We start from the raw sequence: 21,393 nt of genomic DNA on the forward strand, positions 1-21,393 counted from the left end.
TTATATTTTCTATAACAGGTTTGTTAAAGTTTGCTGATGATCTTGGCATGGGAGGTACAAGCATTCAGACTATTTCACTTGGCCAGGGCCAGGGTCCAATAGCAGCAAAAATGATATGTCAGGCTATCATTGATGGAACTTGGGTAGTGTTACAAAACTGCCATCTTGCAACCAGCTGGATGCCTGCTTTGGAGAAAATCTGTGAAGAAATGATAGTGCCTGAGAATACCCATGAAAAATTCAGGTAGAAGCTTTAATATTCTTCCATTTTCTGTGGGATTACTTCCAATATAAATTAGGACTGCTAGTAAAAAGGAATAAAAAGATTACACGAATAATTATCACATTGGAATATTTAAGGATCATTGAGAAAATAGCAATATGTAATCGAGACACCATCTTTTCCATGTAGATATTCAATTTATCTAATCCACATCTGTTTCTAAAAATATATTTAGATTGCAACTGACTCTTATATTAATAAAGTTTAAAACTGATGCAGTTCAAGACTGAGGATATTTAATCAAATATGTTTCTGTCTTTACCCTGTTCAGATTATGGTTAACCAGTTATCCATCAGAAAAGTTTCCTGTCAGTATTCTCCAGAATGGCATCAAAATGACCAATGAACCTCCTAAAGGGGTTAGAGCAAATCTCCTACGATCATACCTCAATGACCCAGTGTCTGATCCTGCATTCTTTACCAGTTGCCAAAAACAAGAAATGTGGCAAAAATTGCTTTTTGGACTTTGCTTTTTCCATGCCCTGGTTCAAGAAAGGAAAAATTTTGGCCCATTGGGTAAGATTTGGATCATTTTGCAGATCTCCTAAAAAGCATTAGCAGTTTTGCAATATGCTACTGCAGTCTTGCCTCCAAAACACCAGCCAGAAGCATTACCTCCAGCATTGCGAGAAGAGGGTGGTCATGTTATCTGATGATGGCTGTGAATTTTTGGGTGTGTCAGCATTGCACAGAATATAGTGAAGCAACATTGAAAAGCTATTTTGAGGTTTTGTGCTTTATAAATACACACAGGTTCGACTTCTGAGGTTCTTATTCAGACAAAACTGCTATTGAAGTCACTGGGAGCTTGCAAAGTAAACCTAGAATGTATTTATGTTGTCATAAATTGCTGTGTTGTTATTAATTATTATTTTATTACATTTCTGCATAAAACAGTTGTTTATCTGTTTGTCAAAAACAACTCCTATTCAAGTTTTCATTTTAAATTATTTACCTTTTTTATTAATAGAAATTGAATTTTACTCAAATTTTTTTTATCGAGCAAAGCTAGTGCACATGTTCATTTAGTGTAGCATTTGAATTTATTTAGCTGCAGCTAATTGGCCATACAATGAAAATTCCCAAGCACATAACATATATAAGAGTTTGATTTGTTTTTCATTTTTTTGTGAATAAGTCCTACATGACCAACAAATATTGTGTGGAATTAAAAGTTGTTTTAAAAATACTTAGGGACAAACTCAGATGTCATATACTCCATTGACTTACATGGAGTTCTGCCCATTTACACCAAGTCTGAACTTGGCATGCACGTTGTATGCTTAACACAGCATTGCTAACTTGTCATAAAAATTAATCATTCTATACATACAATCTACTCACCTACCTTATCATGCAGCTGATGATAAAAGACAAATATTTGACTTCTCTGTCAGAGAAAGACCTATCCTAGATGACTAAGCGGGTACAGTTTTGCATGGTTGGTTTGATATATAATAACATATGGACTATGTTTTATTCAGATCAGACTTATTCAAAATACATGACACAATGATCACCATTAAAAAGACAACATCTGCCAAGAGTTAACCTTACATGTTACCATTTCCCTGTACTTAGGATATAAAATAACTTCCATATCTTTGATACCACTATATGATAAGTAGTAATTCTTGTTAAACATTATCTTTTTAGTAGCAACCACTGTACCTATTTAAATGCACAGCAGTTAGATTGGTAGAAGGAAGATATTTGTTTATTGATAAACAGTCTAAGTTCAGTCAGTCACAAAGGTTAAAACACTGAAATCAGTCAGAATTCCTATGGTCTTGCTATCTAACTGATTTCAGATCAGCTAAAGCACTGTACAGTTGTTTCCTACATCTATTAGAATACAGCTTTTCACACATCCACCAATGTGATATATGCCATCATGTGCCAGCAATGCCCCTCTGCCATGTACATTGGTCAAACTGGACAGTCTCTACGTAAAAGAATAAATGGACACAAATCAGATGTCAAGAATTATAACATTCATAAACCAGTCGGAGAACACTTCAATCTCTCTGGTCACGCGATTACAAACATGAAAGTTGCTATATTACAACAAAAAAACTTCAAATCCAGACTCCAGCGAGAAACTGTTGAATTGGAATTCATTTGCAAATTGGATACAATTAACTTAGGCTTGAATAGAGACTGGGAGTGGCTAAGTCATTATGCAAGGTAACCTATTTCCCCTTGTTTTTTCCTAACAACACCCCACCCCCTTCAGACGTTCTTGTTAAACCCTGGATTTGTGCTGGAAATGGCCCACCTTGATTATCATGCACATTGTAAGGAGAGTGGTCACTTTAGATAAGCTATTGCCAGCAGGAGAGTGAGGTGGGGGGAGGTATTTTTTCATGCTTTGTGTGTATAAAAGATCTTCTACACTTTCCACAGTATGCATCCGATGAAGTGGGCTGTAGCTCACGAAAGCTTATGCTGGGCTGTAGCTCACGAAAGCTTATGCTCAAATAAATTGGTTAGTCTCTAAGGTGCCACAAGTACTCCTTTTCTTTTTGCGAATACAGACTAACACGGCTGTTACTCTGAAGCTTTTCAGTTGTGAGCAGTGTCAAAATGTCAGGACCTATGGGCACATCTTTAATTATTTGGAATGCAGTAAGTAAGTATATAATGTTGCACTGGGATAGAATATTGTTAAGGATAGCTATCTCCAACTTGGGTAGTAAACACTCAGGCAAATGCCTAAACTTCACTGAGTAGTGATCTAGTGGCAGGAGGCTGTTACTCTGTAATAACAACTTCATACCAATGTCATTATTTCCTAAGCACAGTTATCAGGACAATATACCACTGAATCAGATGTCTTTTTTTAATTGAACAGGTTGGAATATTCCATATGAATTCAATGAATCTGATCTTAGAATCAGTATGCGACAGATCCAGATGTTTCTGAATGAGTATGAAGAAATCCCATTTGAAGCTCTGACCTATCTAACAGGTATAGAAGTGGCACTCTGTAATGTACTGGTGGGTATTTTATAAAAATAACTTCAGGTGATGAATGATAACATCATAAATACAATGACAGTCCATGATACCTGGGATAGATTCCACGTAGTTATTCTTTCTTGCCCCCCTCCATCCCCGGGCAAGAGGTATATACCCCCAGGCATAAGATTTGAATAACTAGATCATTGTTGTAGTTTGCATAGCTAGAAAGGTTACTCGTGGTCCAGAAAAACTCCTGGGCTTTGTTTAACACTTGTCAAACAAAAGCATCAATGGCATCTCTATCACCTTGGCTGAACAATACATCAGAGCATGACATATTCAGTGTTGGAGATTTGCCAGGGAGTGTGATAATCCGCCTCACTTGTAAGGTATTGCGGATTGCCCTGTGCCTTGTAAATAGTGGATATATTTCCTGGTAGTCACAGTCACCTAGACATTGCTCATTCTTCAGCTAAAGGCCTGCTCATGGACATCTCCCCTCCCAACCTCCAAAACATGATTTCATGCTTCTTTGTAGTGAATAGAGAATTTAGTTACATGAAAAGTAATATTGGGATAGTATTATGGAGAGAAGATATGAAAATAAACTTGTTTAATGTAACGGGTATGACTGCTGGGCTATGTCCCCCCACTTTGTAGCTAAGCTGTTATTTCCTCTTCCCTGGTATAAAAGTTTCTGTTCTCTTAGGACCAAATCTCTCTTCATTGCCTGCAGCTCCCACTGTTCTAATCTCTCCAGGTCCTTCTGCAGAGTGGTTCTTCTTCTTGCTTGTTTATGTCTCTACAGTTTTGTCATTGTGCAGACATATAGTCAGGGTTGAGTTTATACCAAAGACAGGAAGCAATTATACAGGGCTTAGAGAAGTGCTTAGTTTTTGGAGTTTAGCTGGACAGATAAAGCCTCTGGAAAATGGAAAGGCCAAAAGAGCCCCAAAGATGGGGTTCAGTTAGCAGAAAGTATTACTGCTTGAAGCATGACATGATTCATCATTGTGAGGGAAGGAGTTTCCCAGACCAGCTGCAAGTGTCCCCCACACCATTTATGGCCAAGAGATCACAGCGTGAGCAACACTGGGTTAGATAGTTCCTGTCATGGTTTTCAGCTTACCAGAGAAATTCTTTAATGTAAGCCATTTTTATTACATCTTTATAAATAACCATGCATTCTTTCAGCCCTGTTTTCTGTTTAATTTCCCAGGGGAATGTAACTATGGTGGGAGAGTAACAGATGACAAAGACAGGCGTCTTCTCCTGTCACTTCTTTCCATAGTCTATAATAAAGATATAGAACAGGAGAAGTATAAACTTTCACCTGAGGATGACTACTATATACCACCACATGGACCATACCAGGTAGGGAAATAAAGGACAGAAATTCCTTCTAATAAGTCATTGAGTTTATATGTGAACTTTTAAGAATAAAAATCTCAGAGTACACTGCTGTGTATTATTGTGTACAGGAAACAAAAAAATGTTAGATCATAAAGAGTGTCAGAATGTATCTTTGTATGCACAGAATACAGACTCCCCAGTTTTGAACTGGCACTTAATGTTCTGATGCAACTTGATGAGAGATGTGATGATCTTACAGTGTTCTGTTTCCTATAAATGAAAATGATGCCGCATCTGTGCAGGTTTTCTATTTCAGAGCCATTGTGGTGCTGCAAAGCTGGGAAGGGTCAGGCTGCAGAGACACTATGCAGGGGGACTCTACACCTCCCGCAAGCCCTTTTTACCACGACAGCATGGTTTGCCCAGGTCTAGCTCTTTTGACATTTGAAAATATTGCACTTGGCTCCTGATCTCAACAGCGTAATCTGAGTAAGGCTGGGGAGTTCATTAGCTAGTATAGAAAATTAGATAAACTCAATACTTACATGAGGACTGCAAGATCAGGTCCTAAATTAGTTTCTGAAATAGTCAAAGCTTTTGTATTTGTCTGCTTGGATTATGCAAAGCAATGATTTTTTAGTTGGGAATTCATGTGTTTGAACATGACCGACTGTGTATTACATTCTCAGTATGTTCCATTAAAGCTGGGCTGTACTTACCGATTGATAAAAAAATGTTATTAAATACACATTTTTGGTAACTACATGTTTTCCTTGCAGTCTTACATTGACTACTTAAGAAGCTTACCAATTACAACACATCCAGAAGTGTTTGGGCTTCATGAGAATGCAGACATCACTAAAGATAATCAGGAGACCAACCAGCTTTTCAGTGGAGTGCTTTTGACTCTGCCTAGACAAGAGGGTGGAGGTGGCAAGTCCCCACAGGTAATGGGGATTGGGGATCCAAACAATCCCCTGTCAAGGAAGCGTCTTAGGGAGGCATTCTTAGTGCATCATTCCTTATGGCTTAGAGGAGTCAGCCACTTCCACCTATGACTACTGGGCCAGGAGTGGGTTTGAGTGACTCCTTGTGGATTCAATCACCTTTATGGGTAAAGGGCTCACTAAGAAAAGAAAGTGGTCTCCCCCTCAAAGAGACCAAATTGAAAGTATTTAATAATCAGGGTTGAGAGTGCACATAAAGCAATGCTGGAGATGTCCCAGTCTGATGGGTTAATTCTGTACAGCCCCATTTGATTGAGTAGAACAAAGGAACTTACTCAGATAAATGGAGGCTTGGATAAATGGATTTTTTCCCCTGTATTCCACATATTTTAATAGTGATTAGGCCTTTTTTATCATCACCACATTGCAACTGTGACAGTGATAACTGAAACATACAATTGATTATGCTCCTGGACTCAGATTCCAAGGCAGTTTCAAAATATGGAATTTAATTTCACTGAGCAAATCCTGATCCTGGAGGTTTGTGCTCTGACCTGGGCTCCTCACCCACACAGCACTAGTCAAATCTCCTTCAGCAGGATCTCTGCTCAGACTTGCCCTGGGCACAGAGTCCATGATTCTGGGAAGTGACCTCAAGGACAGTCAGTCAGGCAATGTAGGCCCATTAGGGCCAAAGGTCTCCTTCCCCCAGAAATCAAGGTGTTGTACCAGGCCTTTTCTCTCCTTGCATCCTCCCCTCAACACACACGCATATTGCTTCCCTCAAGGTGCTTAACTGCTAGGGCACAGATTGTCTGCTGTGCTTCCCTTTGGCTGCTCCATAGGCGTTGCTGCAGTCTCCGGGCTGCAGTAGCCTGGGTGACTCCTGTGGTGAAGATGCAGGGGCCAGAATCCACAGAAGGCCAGCTTGGGGAAGATGAGTCATTTCATCTGCTCCCCACCCCCTTCTGCAGCTCCACAGGCCATGATCATGGAGGAGCTGGGGAGCCCCTTTCACACCCTCTTCTGCTCTGTGCCGATAGTCTATCAAATCAGTCAGGCCTGCTCAGAGCTCCCCAATAATGTGGGGAACAGGGCCTTTGTATATTATCTATAAATAGCTATAGAAATATTCAGTGAAGCAAAAGCATATGAAAAGCAATATTTGAGGAAATCTGTTTTGTAAAAAGCAACAACAACAACAAAAAAGCCATTTGAAAAACTTCCTCATTCTTTCAACATTCTTGATTTCAGGAAACTGTTGAAGATTTGGCACGGGATATCCTGTCCAAATTACCAAATGACTTTAACCTGGAAGCAGTAATGAAGAAATACCCAGTGCTTTATGAGGAGTCCATGAATACAGTTCTTAGGCAAGAACTTATCAGATTCAACAGGTGGGGCAGCCTGTTTTCTTTGACTTTACAAAAGCTGAAAGGTGCTAAAATGTTTGTGTTCATGATCAGCTCCAGGTCACAAGCTTTAGACAATTGCAGGCATTTTATAATAAGCTTCTTTTACAAAAGCTGTTTGAGAGCAGATTCAAAATATTTGAAAGCTGCAGCAAACAACTTCCTGATGGTCAGTTATCTGATAGTAACAGTTATCTTTTAGTCATTGCTAACGTGGACCAGATGTGAACGAGTGATGATGAAGTGAAAGACTACATATCTTATTACGAATCCTCTGAGTCATTCAGTCCCCTATATTCCCAGCATATGACAATATTTCAACTCATATCTAAAGTTTAAAGCTATGGTTAATTAATTTCCCTGGTCTATTGTAAGTTTTTCCTAGAAGTTAATAGCCAAAGTATAGTTTTGGTATTTACATATACAGTGAGAAATTTCTCAATACTCTCCAGGGCTTTCAGTCAATGGCAGTCAGTGCATAGAATTCAGTTGGCTTTGGACCAGAGGTTTAGTGAATAATGAAATGGCAATCTCCCCTTTATCTGCAGGCTTACAGAAGTTGTTCGGAGCAGTCTTGTCAATTTAGGCAAAGCTATCAAGGGTCAAGTGTTGATGTCATCTGAACTCGAGGATGTTTTCAACAGCATGCTCGGAGGCAAAGTACCACTAATGTGGGCAGCCAAATCCTATCCATCGCTGAAACCCCTGGGCAGCTACGTGTCTGATCTTCTTACACGTTTGGCCTTCTTCCAGGTATACTAAAACTGGTGTGGATCCATCTCAGGGACCAATGTGTGAAAGCTGAATGAGAGGATTTACTTCAGTTAGGGTTACTTAATAATTCCCAGATAGAGCCAGTTTGTGAACTTCTTACACACGTTCACAAGCAGTTACTCATGAGCAATCCTCTTGAAATTATCCATGCGAGTAACTGCTCAAAAGTGTGAATAAGGACTTCACAATCTGGCCGTTACTCTGTAGTGACAATGTACAATTTTCAGCTTTTTACTTTAAACTTTTCAGTAGAGAGAAATGTTTTACATTGTGTTCAGCAGCAAGATAGGGTTGAAAAGTTTTTACAATCTAAAGAAATAAATGTTTTGGGTTTTGCTAATAAATATATCTACATATATATATATTTTCATATTTAGGAGTGGATCAGCGAAGGGCCTCCCAACGTATTTTGGATATCGGGATTCTACTTTACTCAGTCCTTCTTAACAGGTGTTTCACAGAACTATGCTAGAAAATATACCATCCCAATTGATCATATTGGATTTGAATTTGAGGTAAAAATATGTGGAGGAATTTCATTTATACAAACCATTTACATGTGTTATGCGAAACGAACAAAAACAAGCTAACACTTTACAGACAAGACAATGGGGACATGTTAGGGTGTCAGTGTGAACCTGAGTCACTTTAGATTTACACCAGTGTAACAGAAATTGGAATCTCATAGACTCAGACTTTAAGGCCAGAAGGGACCATTGTGATCATCTAGTCTGACTGCCTGCACATTGCAGGTCACAACCTCACCCTCCCCATCCTGCATTAGACCGATAACCTCTGTCTGAGTTATTGAAGTCCTCAAATCATGATATAAAGACTTCAAGTTACAGAGAATCCACCATTTATTCTAGTTTAAACCAGCAAGTCAAACGTAACTCATGCTTTAGAGGATGGCAAAAAAACCCTAGGGTCTCAGCCAATCTGACCTGGGGGAAAATTCCAACCCCAAGTATGGCGATTGGTTGAACCCTGAGAACATCAGCAAGACCACCTAGGAAAGAATTCTCTGTTGTAATTCAGAACCCTCCCCATCTAGTGCTCCATCCCCAGCTGTTGGGGATTTTTGCTACTAGCAGTTGCAGATGGGCCACATATCATTGTAGCAATCTCATCATACCATCCCCTCCATAAATTTATCAAGCTCAGTCTTGAAGCGAGTTAGGTTTTTTGCTCCCCTTGAAAGACTGTTCCAGAACTTCATTCCTCTGATGGTTAGAAACCTTCATCTAATTTCAAGCCTAAACTAGTTGATGGCCAGTTTATATCCATTTTTTTCTTGTGTCAACATTGACGCTTAAATAACTTGTCTGCGAGTCTTGAGTTTTCCCTTGAGCCTCTTCTCGCCTTCCCTCCATCATCTGCTCAAATCCCCCTTTTAAACTCAACCATAGTGTTTACCTCCATCTCCAAACCTTGGATTGTCTCTTCCATCAGCTTTGGCACTTCATTCAAACAAAGCGCTTTTCAGGTACCCACTCCAGGATAATGTACATCCTGCAGCTTCCACATCCAGTCACCTTTATTGTCTCTTCCATTCCTTGGGTCACTATGACAGCTACTGAGGCAGCAGTAGTAGCCTTCCTGCCTAAGCTCCTTTCAAGAAAAAGAAAAAAACCACACACAAAAAAAACAAAACACAACACAACACCCCTCCCTTCCCCAAACTCCTCTTACAAACACCTATTCAAACTCCCATTTCCAGTTCTGTTTGCTAGCTCCTTTACCGCTGCTCCTGGTCCAACATCTCAGCCCTGGTGAGCTTACAGCCTGAGGGTCCCATTCTTACTGCCGTCAGCATCTACTCTGTGACCATACTGGCTGGAGTGGGAGACAGTTGTCTGGGGAGTCGGGAACTGATGTGGAATGCTACAGTGGAACTGGGTCCTTGTCAGAGAGGGAACGCTTTCCATGAACAATCAGAAATAGATTCTGAGGCTGCAGAGACCAGAGTGCCTATAGAGCTTTTAGAGGCCAGAAGGACCAGAGGCTATTTTTCTACTTAATTGATCCCTTAGCTAGGAGACACTAGTTTGAAAAATATTAGAGAACTAGTGAGAAGAATGAATGCTGAATGGAAAAAACAGGATCTTGGAGCGATAAACCGGTAGTAGTTTAAGTCAGGGATTCAGGGCTATTGGGATTGCACAGAAAGAGGTGAAAATAATGAGTCCAAAAAACATTAAATACTTATCTACCATAATGAGTAGACTGTGAAATACTAAGGCCTGGAAAAATACATTATCTTTAGAAGTATTGTTGTGGATTCTCCATGATTTTGATCCTACTATGCACACTGAAGTCAGTTGGCAGAGTTCCCCTTGACTGCAATGGTGCACGATCAAAGCCTGTGTTTGAGACTTGCCACATGCTAGAAAAATGGCCTTAAAAAACTATCTTGGTGAGTGCTCTGAAAACAAACCAAGGGAAGCACAAATGAGAAGATGTCTCGGTCACATATCTTGTGACCAAAAATGGGGATTTATTACAATCACTTCCCTCTGAGGAAAGTAGCCATCAGTGTTTGACGGAACTCCCGTTAGTAGCAGAGGATGCACATGATTGAGAGTACTGTTTGGGTTTTTTTGCTGTTTGCCTCCCTACTTTTGTTGCAGGAGTATTTAGCCTGGGCCCTGTTCGGGTTAAGTGCCATTAGTTTCTTCTTTTATATTTTGGCAGTTTTCCTTTGGTATGTTAATTGTGTGATCACCAAGGCATCTTTTTGTTTAATTCATTCATTCTTTTCATAAGGTCTCTGAGTAAAATTCATCCCTCTGCAGAGGGCCGCACAAGACCTATGCACCACTTAAGTCCTATTTAGAGGGCTTAAGTGGCATTTAATTAGTGCACAGGCCTCATGCTGGTCCTCTATACAAAGGTGAAGTTCACCCACTGTGCATACAACTATACAAATGCCACTAAAATGATGGAAAACTTGGTAATACATACGATTTTATTTGAGCATATTTGCCAGTAGTATGAACAAAAGATAGATTGGGTCTCCTTAAGAACTGCAGGATGGGGACACCAAAGAAGCACGTAGGGCTTGATCCTAAATCCATTGAAGCCAAAGAAAATGTCCCATTGACTTCATTGGGCTTTGGATCAGGCCCTTAATCAGCTATCTGAGCACTGCAGATATTATGATTTCACTGAGTAAATATATTCTGGATATAAAAGGAGACCAAAGCCAATTATTTAATCATTCCAGGTGACAAGACAAGAACACAGCTTGGAGGAAATGCCAGAAGATGGGGCATATGTGAAAGGACTTTTTTTAGAAGGTGCCCGTTGGGACAGAGAAACCATGCAGATTGGGGAATCGCTTCCAAAAATCCTTTATGATTCTATGCCTGTAATTTGGCTGAAACCTGGAGAAAGTTCAGCATTTCTGCATGAGAACATTTACTCATGCCCTGTTTACAAGACAAGTGCAAGAAGAGGTACCTTGTCCACTACGGGGCATTCAACTAACTTTGTTCTCTCAATAGAGCTCCCTTCAGACCAGCCTCAGCAACACTGGATAAATCGTGGTGTGGCAGCACTATGCCAGTTAGATGATTAAACTTACGTACTTCAAGATACCTGAATTTTAAAATTAAAAGACACACTTCACAGTCCTGTAGCTGCACTTCTTTTTTACATCAGCATTTATTGCTGATTTTTAAACACTTCTACTTCCTATTTCTTTTGCTTTTCAGCCAATTTGCATTAGTAGGGGGATGACTGATTCAAACAAAACACTCCAAACAAAACCCTGTTACAAAGACTTGGGCCTTGCTGTGCTGTAGATCAAAGTGGGCAGAATTCCCAGAGAGAATACGCACTGTACAGTCCACATCATTCTGACCTTGTGTAATCCTGATAAACAGAAACCTTCATGCAGTTTGGTTAGCTTGCCCCCCACTAGGGTTGCCAACCCTCCAGGATTGTTCTGGAGTCTCCAGGAATTTAAAAATAATCTTTAATTAAAGATTGTCATGTGACAAAACCTCCAGGAATACATCCAACCAATATTGGCAACCCTATTCCCCACTTATGAACTACAGGCCCAGACCTGCCAAATGGGGTTTTGCCATTGATTTGAAAGGAGAGCAGGATGGGGCCTAGATGGCTGCTTAATCTAAAAGAGATATAGATGCTGTCCTCCTGCAACCATTACTCATAAAAATAGGCCTTACTGGATCTGCCTACTGCTGTGTGGGCTCCCTATAGCCCATCTTCCCTTTGCATGCATGGCCTTGTATGCCCTAGGAACGTGGAGGTTGGGGAAGAGAAGAGACAGGGCTAGAGTCTTCCCCCAAACAAACAGAACAGGCCCTACAGTGGTATAAATTGTCATAGTTGCATTGTGGAACTATGATAATTTACACCAGATGATGATAGGCCCTAGAATTTCAGCACAAGCCTCTGTGTCATGGTTTTCAGCATGCCCAAGGCATATGCTTGCTACAGCATGTTTAAATTTTCAGTTTCAATATAATTTAGAAGTATCATTCAGAGTGCTGTTCTATTTTCTCTTTGTCTTACCTGACCATACATGTCCTGAGAGACAGGCAGTAGAGTGTCTCCCTGTACCTTACCTCCTCAGCCCACCCTCTCATATGATTAATTCATAACCTGATTATATATGGTGTTTGTTTAGAGCCTCTCATCAAAGGAGCTCAAAGTACTTTGCAAACTAATTAAAAATAAAATAGTGCTGTGCATCTTCATAGAGCTACACAGTCATTAACTAATTACTCCCCACAACACCCTGCTGAGATAGACCTGGGATCTGTGATGGGTGTGTACCGACCCCACACTGGGTCAGAAGGGGTTAATGAGGGCATGTGGGCGCAATCAGCCTGCAGTAGGTGTTAAGCCTGGAGGAAGGAGTGAAAAGGCCTGAGCCTGGCTCAGTTAGGCCCTACTGCGGAAGGAGAGTAGATTGCTGGTTCTTGCTCAGTGAGAGAAGCCTGGGGGAGTCAGAGAGCTGGGCGGGCTAGCTGGGCGACGGAGCCTCTCTACAGGAAGGTATGTTTCAGAACTGACATGCTGGGAGCCTATGAAGAGACTGAGGCAAAGCCTAAGGTAGAGCAAGGAAGTGGTCTAAGGGGGCAGCCCTTGTGCAGTTGGGCCTTGTCTGCCTATTCAAGGGTCTCTGGATTGAAACCCAATAGAGAGGGATGGCCTGAGTTCCTCTACCAGACTGCTGAAGAAGGAGGAGCAGAAACTCCTCCTGACAAGGAATAAGGACTACTGTAAACCCCCACCGTCCCGTATTGTAGTGTTGGTGGGGAGGGGAAGAACTAATGAGTCCAGACTTGGACTGAAGGTCCCATGTGAAGTTGACAGACTATTATTTGTAGGACTACTGGTACCCAGTACGTGTGGGACTCTGTGACCTGCCTGGACAGCTGAATCACAACAAAAAACACCACTGGGCCAGAACAGCTGTTCAGCAGGGAATGCTAAGGTAGGCGTTCCAGATATGCCATGCCCAGCCCCCAGAGGGTGTGCCGGCTGGGGAGTTGTATGCTTTTTCAGGGAGTTTTTGAGCAAATGCTGTAGTTTCTTTTGGTAACTCTCAGTGGGATCAGAGGGTAATGGCTTGTAGAAAGTGGTGTTGGAGAGCTGCCGAGCAGCCTCTTGTTCATATTCTGACCTATTCATGATGATAACAGCACCTCCTTTGTCAGCCTTTTTGATTATGATGTCAGAGTTGTTTCTGAGGCTGTGGATGGCATTGTGTTCTGCACGGCTGAGGTTATGGGGCAAGTGATGCTGCTTTTCCACAATTTCAGCCCGTGCACGTTGGCGGAAGCACTCTATGTAGAAGTCCAGTCTGCTGTTTCGACCTTCAGGAGGAGTCCACCTAGAATCCTTCTTTTTGTAGTGTTGGTAGGGAGGTCTCTGTGGATTAGTATGTTGTTCAGAGGTGTGTTGGAAATATTCCTTGTGTCAGAGATGTCGAAAATAGGATTCTCTGTCACCACAGAACTGTATCATGTTCGTGGGCGTGGAGGGGCAGAAGGAGATGCCCCAAGGTAGGACATTCATTTGCAAATTGGATACTATTAACTTAGGCTTGAATAGAGACTGGGAGTGGCTAAGTCATTATGCAAGGTAACCTATTTCCCCTTGTTTTTTCCTACTCCCCCGCCCCCCAGACGTTCTTGTTAAACCCTGGATTTGTGCTGGAAATGGCCCAACTTGATTATCATACACATTGTAAGGAGAGTGATCACTTTAGATAAGCTATTACCAGCAGGAGAGTGGGGTGGGGGGAGAGAAAACCTTTTGTAGTGGTAAACACCCATTTTTTCATGGTTTGTGTGTATAAAAAGATCTTCTACACTTTCCACAGTATGCACCCGATGAAGTGAGCTGTAGCTCACGAAAGCTTATGCTCAAATAAATTGGTTAGTCTCTAAGGTGCCACAAGTACTCCTTTTCCTTTTGCGAATACAGACTAACACGGCTGTTACTCTGAAACCAGGTTTATTTTATTAGGAAAGAGCCCATTTGGAAATGTCTTCCCCCCCAAATCCTCCAAAACCCTTGCACCCCACTTCCTGGGGAAGGTTTGATAAAAATCCTCACCAATTTGCATAGGTGAGCACAGACCCAAACCCTTGGATCTTAAGAACAATGAAAAGAAGCATTCAGTTTCTTACAAGAAGAATTTTAATAGAAGAAAAAGTAAAAAAGAATCACCTCTGTAAAATCAGGATGGTAAATACCTTACAGAGTAATTAGATTCAAAACATAGAGAATCCCTCTAGGTAAAACCTTAACTTACAAAGAGACACAAAGACAGGAATATCCATTCTATTCAGCACAGCTTATTTTCTCAGCCATTTAAAAAAATCATAATCTAACGCATATCTAGCTAGATTACTTACTAAGTTCTAAGACTCCATTCCTGTTCTGTCCCCGGCAAAAACATCACACAGACAGACACCCTGTTTCTCCCCCCTCCAGCTTTGAAAGTATCTTGTCTCCTCATTGGTCATTTTGGTCAGGTGCCAGCAAGGTTCTTAGCTTCTTACCCCTTTACAGCTGAAAGGGTTTTTCCTCTGGCCAGGAGGGATTTTAAAGGTGTTTACCCTTCCCTTTATATTTATGACAGTATGGTATTGCCACCCTTAATTCTGCACTCCTGCCCGCAGAGCTGGGCCCTCAGTCAGCAGCTACCACTTTCCAGCTGCCCAGCTCTGAAGGCAGGAGTGCAGAAGTAAGGGTGGCATGGTATGGTATTGCCACGTTACTTCTATGCTGCTGCTAGGGGTGGGATGATGCCTTCAGAGCTGGGCACCAGGCCAACAGCTGGCCACCCAGCTCTGAAGGCAGCGCAGAAGTGAGGGTGGCAATACTATGACCCCCCCCTAAAATAACCTTGTGACACCCCAGCAACTCCCTTTTCGGTCAGGACCCCCAATTTGAGAAACTCTGGTTTCCCACGTGAAATCTGTATAGTAGAGGGTTAAAACACACAAGACTGGATTTCATGGGGGGAGACCAAATTTCATGGTCCATGACATTTCTTCATGGTCGTGAATTTCGTAGGGCCCTAAACATGGGTATTTGATGCGAGTGCTTTTTATTCAGTATTACTGAGGCACTGGTCACGACTTCATAGTTAAGACTGAAGTTCAATTTTGCACTTGAAGCAGGGTGGGGAAGAGGCAGTATTTTTGAAACTTACACACACACGCTTTGTGTACAGAACTAAATTTCTGAGGATTACAAGTAAATCAATGAATTGATATGACTTTAACTAAAACTTGGGTCCTGAAATTTACTATGCGTATCAGTCTTCTTTGTCCGAGATGACCTTAATAATGGAATAACAGACTCTTGGAACTGTTCATACAGTTAAAATTAACTGAAATTTTGTGCATGTACTATATTTGAATAAATTAGGTTGCAGTTAGACAAAAGAATTATGATGAATAACCTAATAGTTATGATTATATGCCACGAACACTATTAAGTCAACCGCTCAGGAAACACTTAGTGGGACATTGTGATATCAGAGGTAACATAACCAGTCTCCACCCTTCCTCTACAGTAATTTGCAAGCAACAATTCTATGGGTTGTAATAAGTCAGTAGCATGAGGGAAGCTGGACCCATGTGTTGAGAATTCTTATTTATGGATTATTAGTTTGCTCAGCTGTCTCTGCTCTTTGGATTCTGTAGTTGCAGGCTGCGTTGGGCTTGAAAGGCTTCCTGTGGCACAGCTGCAGTGACTCCAGTGCATAGCAAGGCAGCACTGCCAGGGGAAATGAGGCTGGATGGAGTACAGGAAGAACCCTTAAAACAGACATTGGGACCCAATGACTGGGCTTCCCCAGCCCCCTTTAGATAGGGCCAGTCTCATTAACACAACCCAAATCAGTAAGCCCATTGCAGACTAAGAGCCAGATTCACCAGTATGCTTCAGATACTTTCTCCTTCTTTGGAGATGCAAAGTAACTAAACCCAGCTTAACTGGTCAGTAGGCTCTGCCTGTTTTTCAATGCTCGAGTTGAGTTGTGAATCTGTTCTTAAAGGTTAAAATTAAATGTGATTTAAGGCTGATACCACAAATCTTCAAATCATTATGCACACTGCAGGTAGCTTTCCTCCTTTCTTGTTTAGTGTTTGCGTATCCAATTTTTTAGTATACATCTCATTTAACAATAGTGTAATTAGAGAGATCTCTTGCGAGCGATAACATTTTTTTGCTGATATTCCTTGTGAACAACTTCCTTGCTGTTATTAATATTCTAAATAGATAGCGATCTTAGTTGATCTGTGAGAGGAGGCATCTCCTAGAAAAGATTAAACTTGGTTTTGAACAAGATGTATTTTAAAGTTTTCTGTAAGCTTTTATACAAGTGTGACCAAAATGTTTGGCTATGTAGTAATTCCCTAAGGGGGGTGTGTGTGTGTGACTGTGTCCCTTGCAACATTCCCTTCACCAGAGATTGGGAATGGCTGAGTTAATTTTGTTGGGGATTACTAGGTTACTAAAAAAGCATGTGATGACTTTACACTGGGTTTCTCTTCCTGCTAGGGAGAAGGTGATGAAATTCTCCTTGTGGGTATATCTGCCTGTGAGGCATTTTCTATCGTATTCTGAAATTCTGATTTGCATCCTTCTTTTGCGAGCTGTGACATAGATAAGTCAGCATTATCTAGAGCTGCATGGAGAATGACAATTTGGCATGGCATTAGTCCTAAAAACACTTCTTGGCAAATGTAAATAAAAAAGAGAACACCACTGTTAGCCGGGCAGGATTTACTTCTGTGGTTAAGCCAGGACAAGACAGATCTGCAGATATATCAAGTTCCTAGTAATATTAATGACTATACTAATGTGTTTGGTGTTGGGACTACTCCTCAAACCATATCCAGATTTTCCATTTCTCAGTCAGACTCACATTAAACAAACCACAAAGAAATGCCTGTAATTACTGCAGAACACAGATGCCCAGCCCCAGTGATCGTTCTTGGATGCATTTCAAAGCAAACAAAAATTAAATGAGATGCACGCTATCGAAAACTCAAGGAGTAGCTATGCCTTCACCAGGAATGGCACAGATGATTTCCAAGCTAGTGTTCCTGAAAGCCAGGCACGGCCAGCAGCTGAAAACTGAACCTACCAGTTTCTAATCAGTACAAAAGGCCATTTCTGAAATGAAGTGCCATCGTTGTTGCTCGCCAAACTGTTTATTGGGCTGCTAAAGGACAAAATTCCCAAGCACAAAAGTGAAAATGTAATGGAGGTTCTTTCTGAAGTAAAGTGCCTAATGTTAAATTTCATGGGGCTGGCTTTCCATGGTGCTCTTCTGTCTATGGATAATATGCTGGAGTCTTTGGCTAATGAATCCTGTCATTAACGTTCTTGCAGGTGAAATCATAGGTATAGGGAAATAAAGTGAACTTTCCATTTGTGCAGAGCAGCAGATTGGCCCACTGGCATTTAGTTCAAGTCTTTATTAGTTTTATGCATGTGACAAAGCTGAGATGTGGTTTGAAAGTCTCTGTATGCAGATCCAAGTTTTACAAAAATGTGTACAAAATTGTGTGCCCCAAAATTTGAGAGTACAAACTTAGTTTAGGTTGAGTTCAAGTTTAAAAATATCTCCCAGAGAGGAGTGTTGAAATCACCTTTATTTCCCCTGATTCTACAAAGGTAGTTTGGGGAACAATCTTGCATTAGATCAGATGAACTAATAAGTCATTTCCATCTCTTATTTCTATGGGCTTGTCTTCACTGTGGGCTAAATTGGTGCTGCTGCGATCGATGCAGCAGGCATAGATTTAGTGGGTCTGGTGAAGACGCGACAGGCTGATGGGAGAGCATCTCCCGTCGATATAGCGTGGTGTGGACACCGCTGTAAGTCTATCTAAGCTATGTCGTCTAAGTTACGTATCTTACATAACTTTACTAGCATAACTTAGATCGACTTACCTCGTTAGCGTAGACCAGGCCTATGACACTCTCCCTGGAACAGGTTAAGCTGTTGCTGAAGCTTAATAGGAGTTCTTCATCCATAAAAATGTAACTGGCCATATACTGTAAGTGGGTGCAAGACCATTTGCTTATATGATGTAGCACCCACTTACAAAAGGAATGAATTTGGTTTGATATGTTGTTAGTTATAGCCTTAGAAGTGATGGAGTTAAGGAAATGACCAATGTAGAGGATGTTACTGGACATTCAAGGGCAAATGTCATGCAAACAAATTGCCACTGCAGTGCCCACAAGTTAGCTCATCAGAGTATTCCCACAGCTGACTCAGGTCCTTATTTGAAGGAATGTCAAATTACGCTGGCAGGGGCTTTTCTATTCCAATTCATCTCCTGAAGGTTGTGATCAACTGAAAAGCATCAGGCTTTACTTGAAGGAAGTCACAGAAAATTAAGGAAACGATGTGTGCTGACTGGCTGTGTCCCAGGCAGGGCAAACGCTATTGAAAAGTCAGGATGCTTTAATTAAATGTATGAAGAAGCTGTCCAAGGGAGACTGTATAGCAGTGATTTTTCAACCTTTTTTTCATTTGTGGACCCTTAAAAATTTTCTAATGGAGATGCAGACCCCTTGGGAAATGTTAGACATACTCTGCAGCCCCCCCAAGGGTCCATGGACCACAAGTTGAAAACTGGTGTTCTGTGGTAACAACCACCTTTCACAGACCCCCTTAGACATAGTTCGTGGCCCCCCAAGAGGTCTGCAGACCACAGGTTGAAAACCACCACTATATAGGAATAATATATTGTACCAGTCTGTACATGTCTTGTCAAAGAACTCTATGTTGCACTTTGAAAGAAAACTGAGGGCTTTAGAACTCCAAATTGGACACATTTTATAGAGGACAAAGGGCCTGATGAGAGCTGAGGTCACGCAACACCTTGCAAGACTGTTCTAGTAACAAAATCTGATCCTGGGAAAAGGGGGCTGATAAACTTCCACAGAGCGGGAAATGCGCCTGAAAAATGACACAAAGCAAACCCCCCCCCCAAAGTTTTGAAAAGCACTTTATTGAAAACATAAGTTCTCAGTAACTGGCAGTATTAATGTAACGTGGGTGGCTGGAGCTCTTTTAATGAGATCATATTCATGCTGTCTCAATATGCCAAATGAGAGAACTGGGTTAGGGATCACAGTGCTAGAAATACTGTGGCATCATTATGATACCGGGAAAAACTACAAACCTGGAGACTTGAGACCAATTTATCCCTGGTGTAAATCTACTTATGCTGCCTTTGAAGAAGTTGTGTCAGGGATGGATCTAGCTGTTGCTGTTCAAGAGTATAATCCAGCTACTGTAATGGGAATGGGATCAGACCTTGGTAGATACTGTTGAGACCAGAGTGAAGTGGGAAGAGCTAAAAACCTGAAGCTATAGGGAGCCTGCCTCTACCCAAGGGAGAAAACCACAGTAAGGAAATTCTAGAATTTCCCAATCGGACTGAAGTTTGCTAGTTTCACTGCCCAACCAGCGTGATGCCATGTGGGTCAGGCTGACACCAGCCACAGTGCTGACTGAGAGGGGATTTAGCTTTCACTAGATGTCACAGGTATTTGGAAAGGAAACACCCAAACTCATAACCATTTATCATCTTAAAACACATCTGAATGACTTCATGATCATAATTCAGTTTGAGTTACGGAACTTTCAGTCAAATGAGTTGGATTTTCATCAGTATTACTTTGTTCCACATAACCACTGTTTTAGATATTTGTTTTCTCCCTTGTAACAGTGTTCTACCCCTTTAAGTGCCAAAATCTGGCACTTAATTAGTCTGCCCTCACTATGCCTGTGCAGGGTTGATCTAAGAGGAGGGAAGTCCAGCAGGGAAGGGCTGACTGGAGATGAGAGCACAAGGTTTCATGGGGCCTTGGGCCAGAGCAAGTGAGGGGGCCCTTCTGCCTGTGGCCCAACTCCATTCTGCCCATTCCCCTGCAGCTCTGTCCTGTTCCACCCCCCCCCCCCCCGCCCCACTGCCACCCTGCAACTCATTTGCTTCTTTCTGCCCTCACCCACTGCGACCCCAAGTCTGGAGAAGCTGTCTCCCCTCCACCCTGCCGCCATAGCCCAGGGCCATGGCAGGGAGTGAGAGCTCCCTCAGCCCTGAGGCCATGGCAGGGAGCTAGAGCTTCTCCAGGCCCAGGGCCGTAGCTGGGGTCCAGGTGCTGGGACTTCCCCCACCACCATGTGCTTCTGCCAGGACTGGGGTTCTTGACTCATAGTGCAGTCCATCTGACCCAGTGCTCCTGCTGGGGGTTGGGGTATAGGAGTGCCTGTTTTTCCAGGGCCCCCCCAATTGGCCTTGGCCCCTGGGCATGGGCCCCATCGGCCCACTGGCTGATCGGTCACTGAGGGGAGATATGAAAAGGAGCCTGGGATGGGTAAAAGCTGAGCCCACAGGGAGAGCAGAAGAGCACTTGAATCAGGAGGGAAGACAGGAGCAATACTGCCCCCAAAAGGGGTGGACTTAGGTATAGGACCAAGTCACTGCAGCAGCTTGTTAGGCATTGGTGGCTAGGTGAGTTGTAGAAGACCAAGGGGAACCTGAGGCAGACCTGCTGCCACACCCCACTGCATCATGGAGGGGCACTTCAGGGCAGTGCATTTTGCTACTCATCGATGTGAATTTGACTTTGTTGGATGAAATTCAGAAACCCACCCCACAATGTTATTTCACAGTCTGGTCTCTGATTCATTTCTGTAATGTTCTGCCCCCTATCCCTGTGTGTCATGGGTTTTCACCCCACATGTTCCCAGCAGCAGATGGCTTTTTACATACTTGGCACCAGCTGTGGGGCATTTCCCAGCTAATAATTACTGAGGAATAACTGTCCTTATGGACTAGAGCCAGAGAGGAGGAAGGAATCTGGCTATCCAAACCAGTTCGTTATCCTGAGGTGCCCTGTCTGTTGCCCCTATAGCAGCCCTTCAGGAACGGGGGAGGGAGGAAGGATAATGTGGGGAGCCAGAACAGGGAGAATGCAGGACTGATGAGGAACTTGGTTGGGCAAAGGGAGGATGAAGTGAGGTCTTGAGGGCTGAACCTTCTGTTAATCCTGCCTTTCCCCTGTTCCCTGGCCTCAGATTCCACTTATCTGCCTCCATACCTCTGACTCTTCAGTCCTCTGAATAGCCTGG

At 42.2% G+C, this 21,393-nt stretch overlaps 1 protein-coding gene across 1 annotated transcript in view; it reads left to right on the plus strand.

The window, feature by feature from the left end:
• The window catches only part of DNAH3 (dynein axonemal heavy chain 3), a 102,054-nt gene extending 89,813 nt beyond the window's left edge, over nt 1–12,241 (plus strand). The window contains exons 54-62 of the mRNA XM_074965321.1: nt 19–244; nt 555–799; nt 3,138–3,254; nt 4,467–4,621; nt 5,380–5,547; nt 6,802–6,944; nt 7,508–7,712; nt 8,111–8,248; nt 10,960–12,241. Coding sequence (XP_074821422.1) covers nt 19–244; nt 555–799; nt 3,138–3,254; nt 4,467–4,621; nt 5,380–5,547; nt 6,802–6,944; nt 7,508–7,712; nt 8,111–8,248; nt 10,960–11,313 — 1,751 coding nt within the window. The 3' untranslated portion in view covers nt 11,314–12,241. The remainder of the gene's footprint in view (nt 1–18; nt 245–554; nt 800–3,137; nt 3,255–4,466; nt 4,622–5,379; nt 5,548–6,801; nt 6,945–7,507; nt 7,713–8,110; nt 8,249–10,959) is intronic.
• The last annotated feature ends 9,152 nt before the right edge of the window (nt 12,242–21,393 follow it).

Source organism: Natator depressus, chromosome 10, assembly GCF_965152275.1.
Source record: "Natator depressus isolate rNatDep1 chromosome 10, rNatDep2.hap1, whole genome shotgun sequence".
Taxonomy (NCBI): Eukaryota; Metazoa; Chordata; order Testudines; family Cheloniidae; genus Natator; species Natator depressus.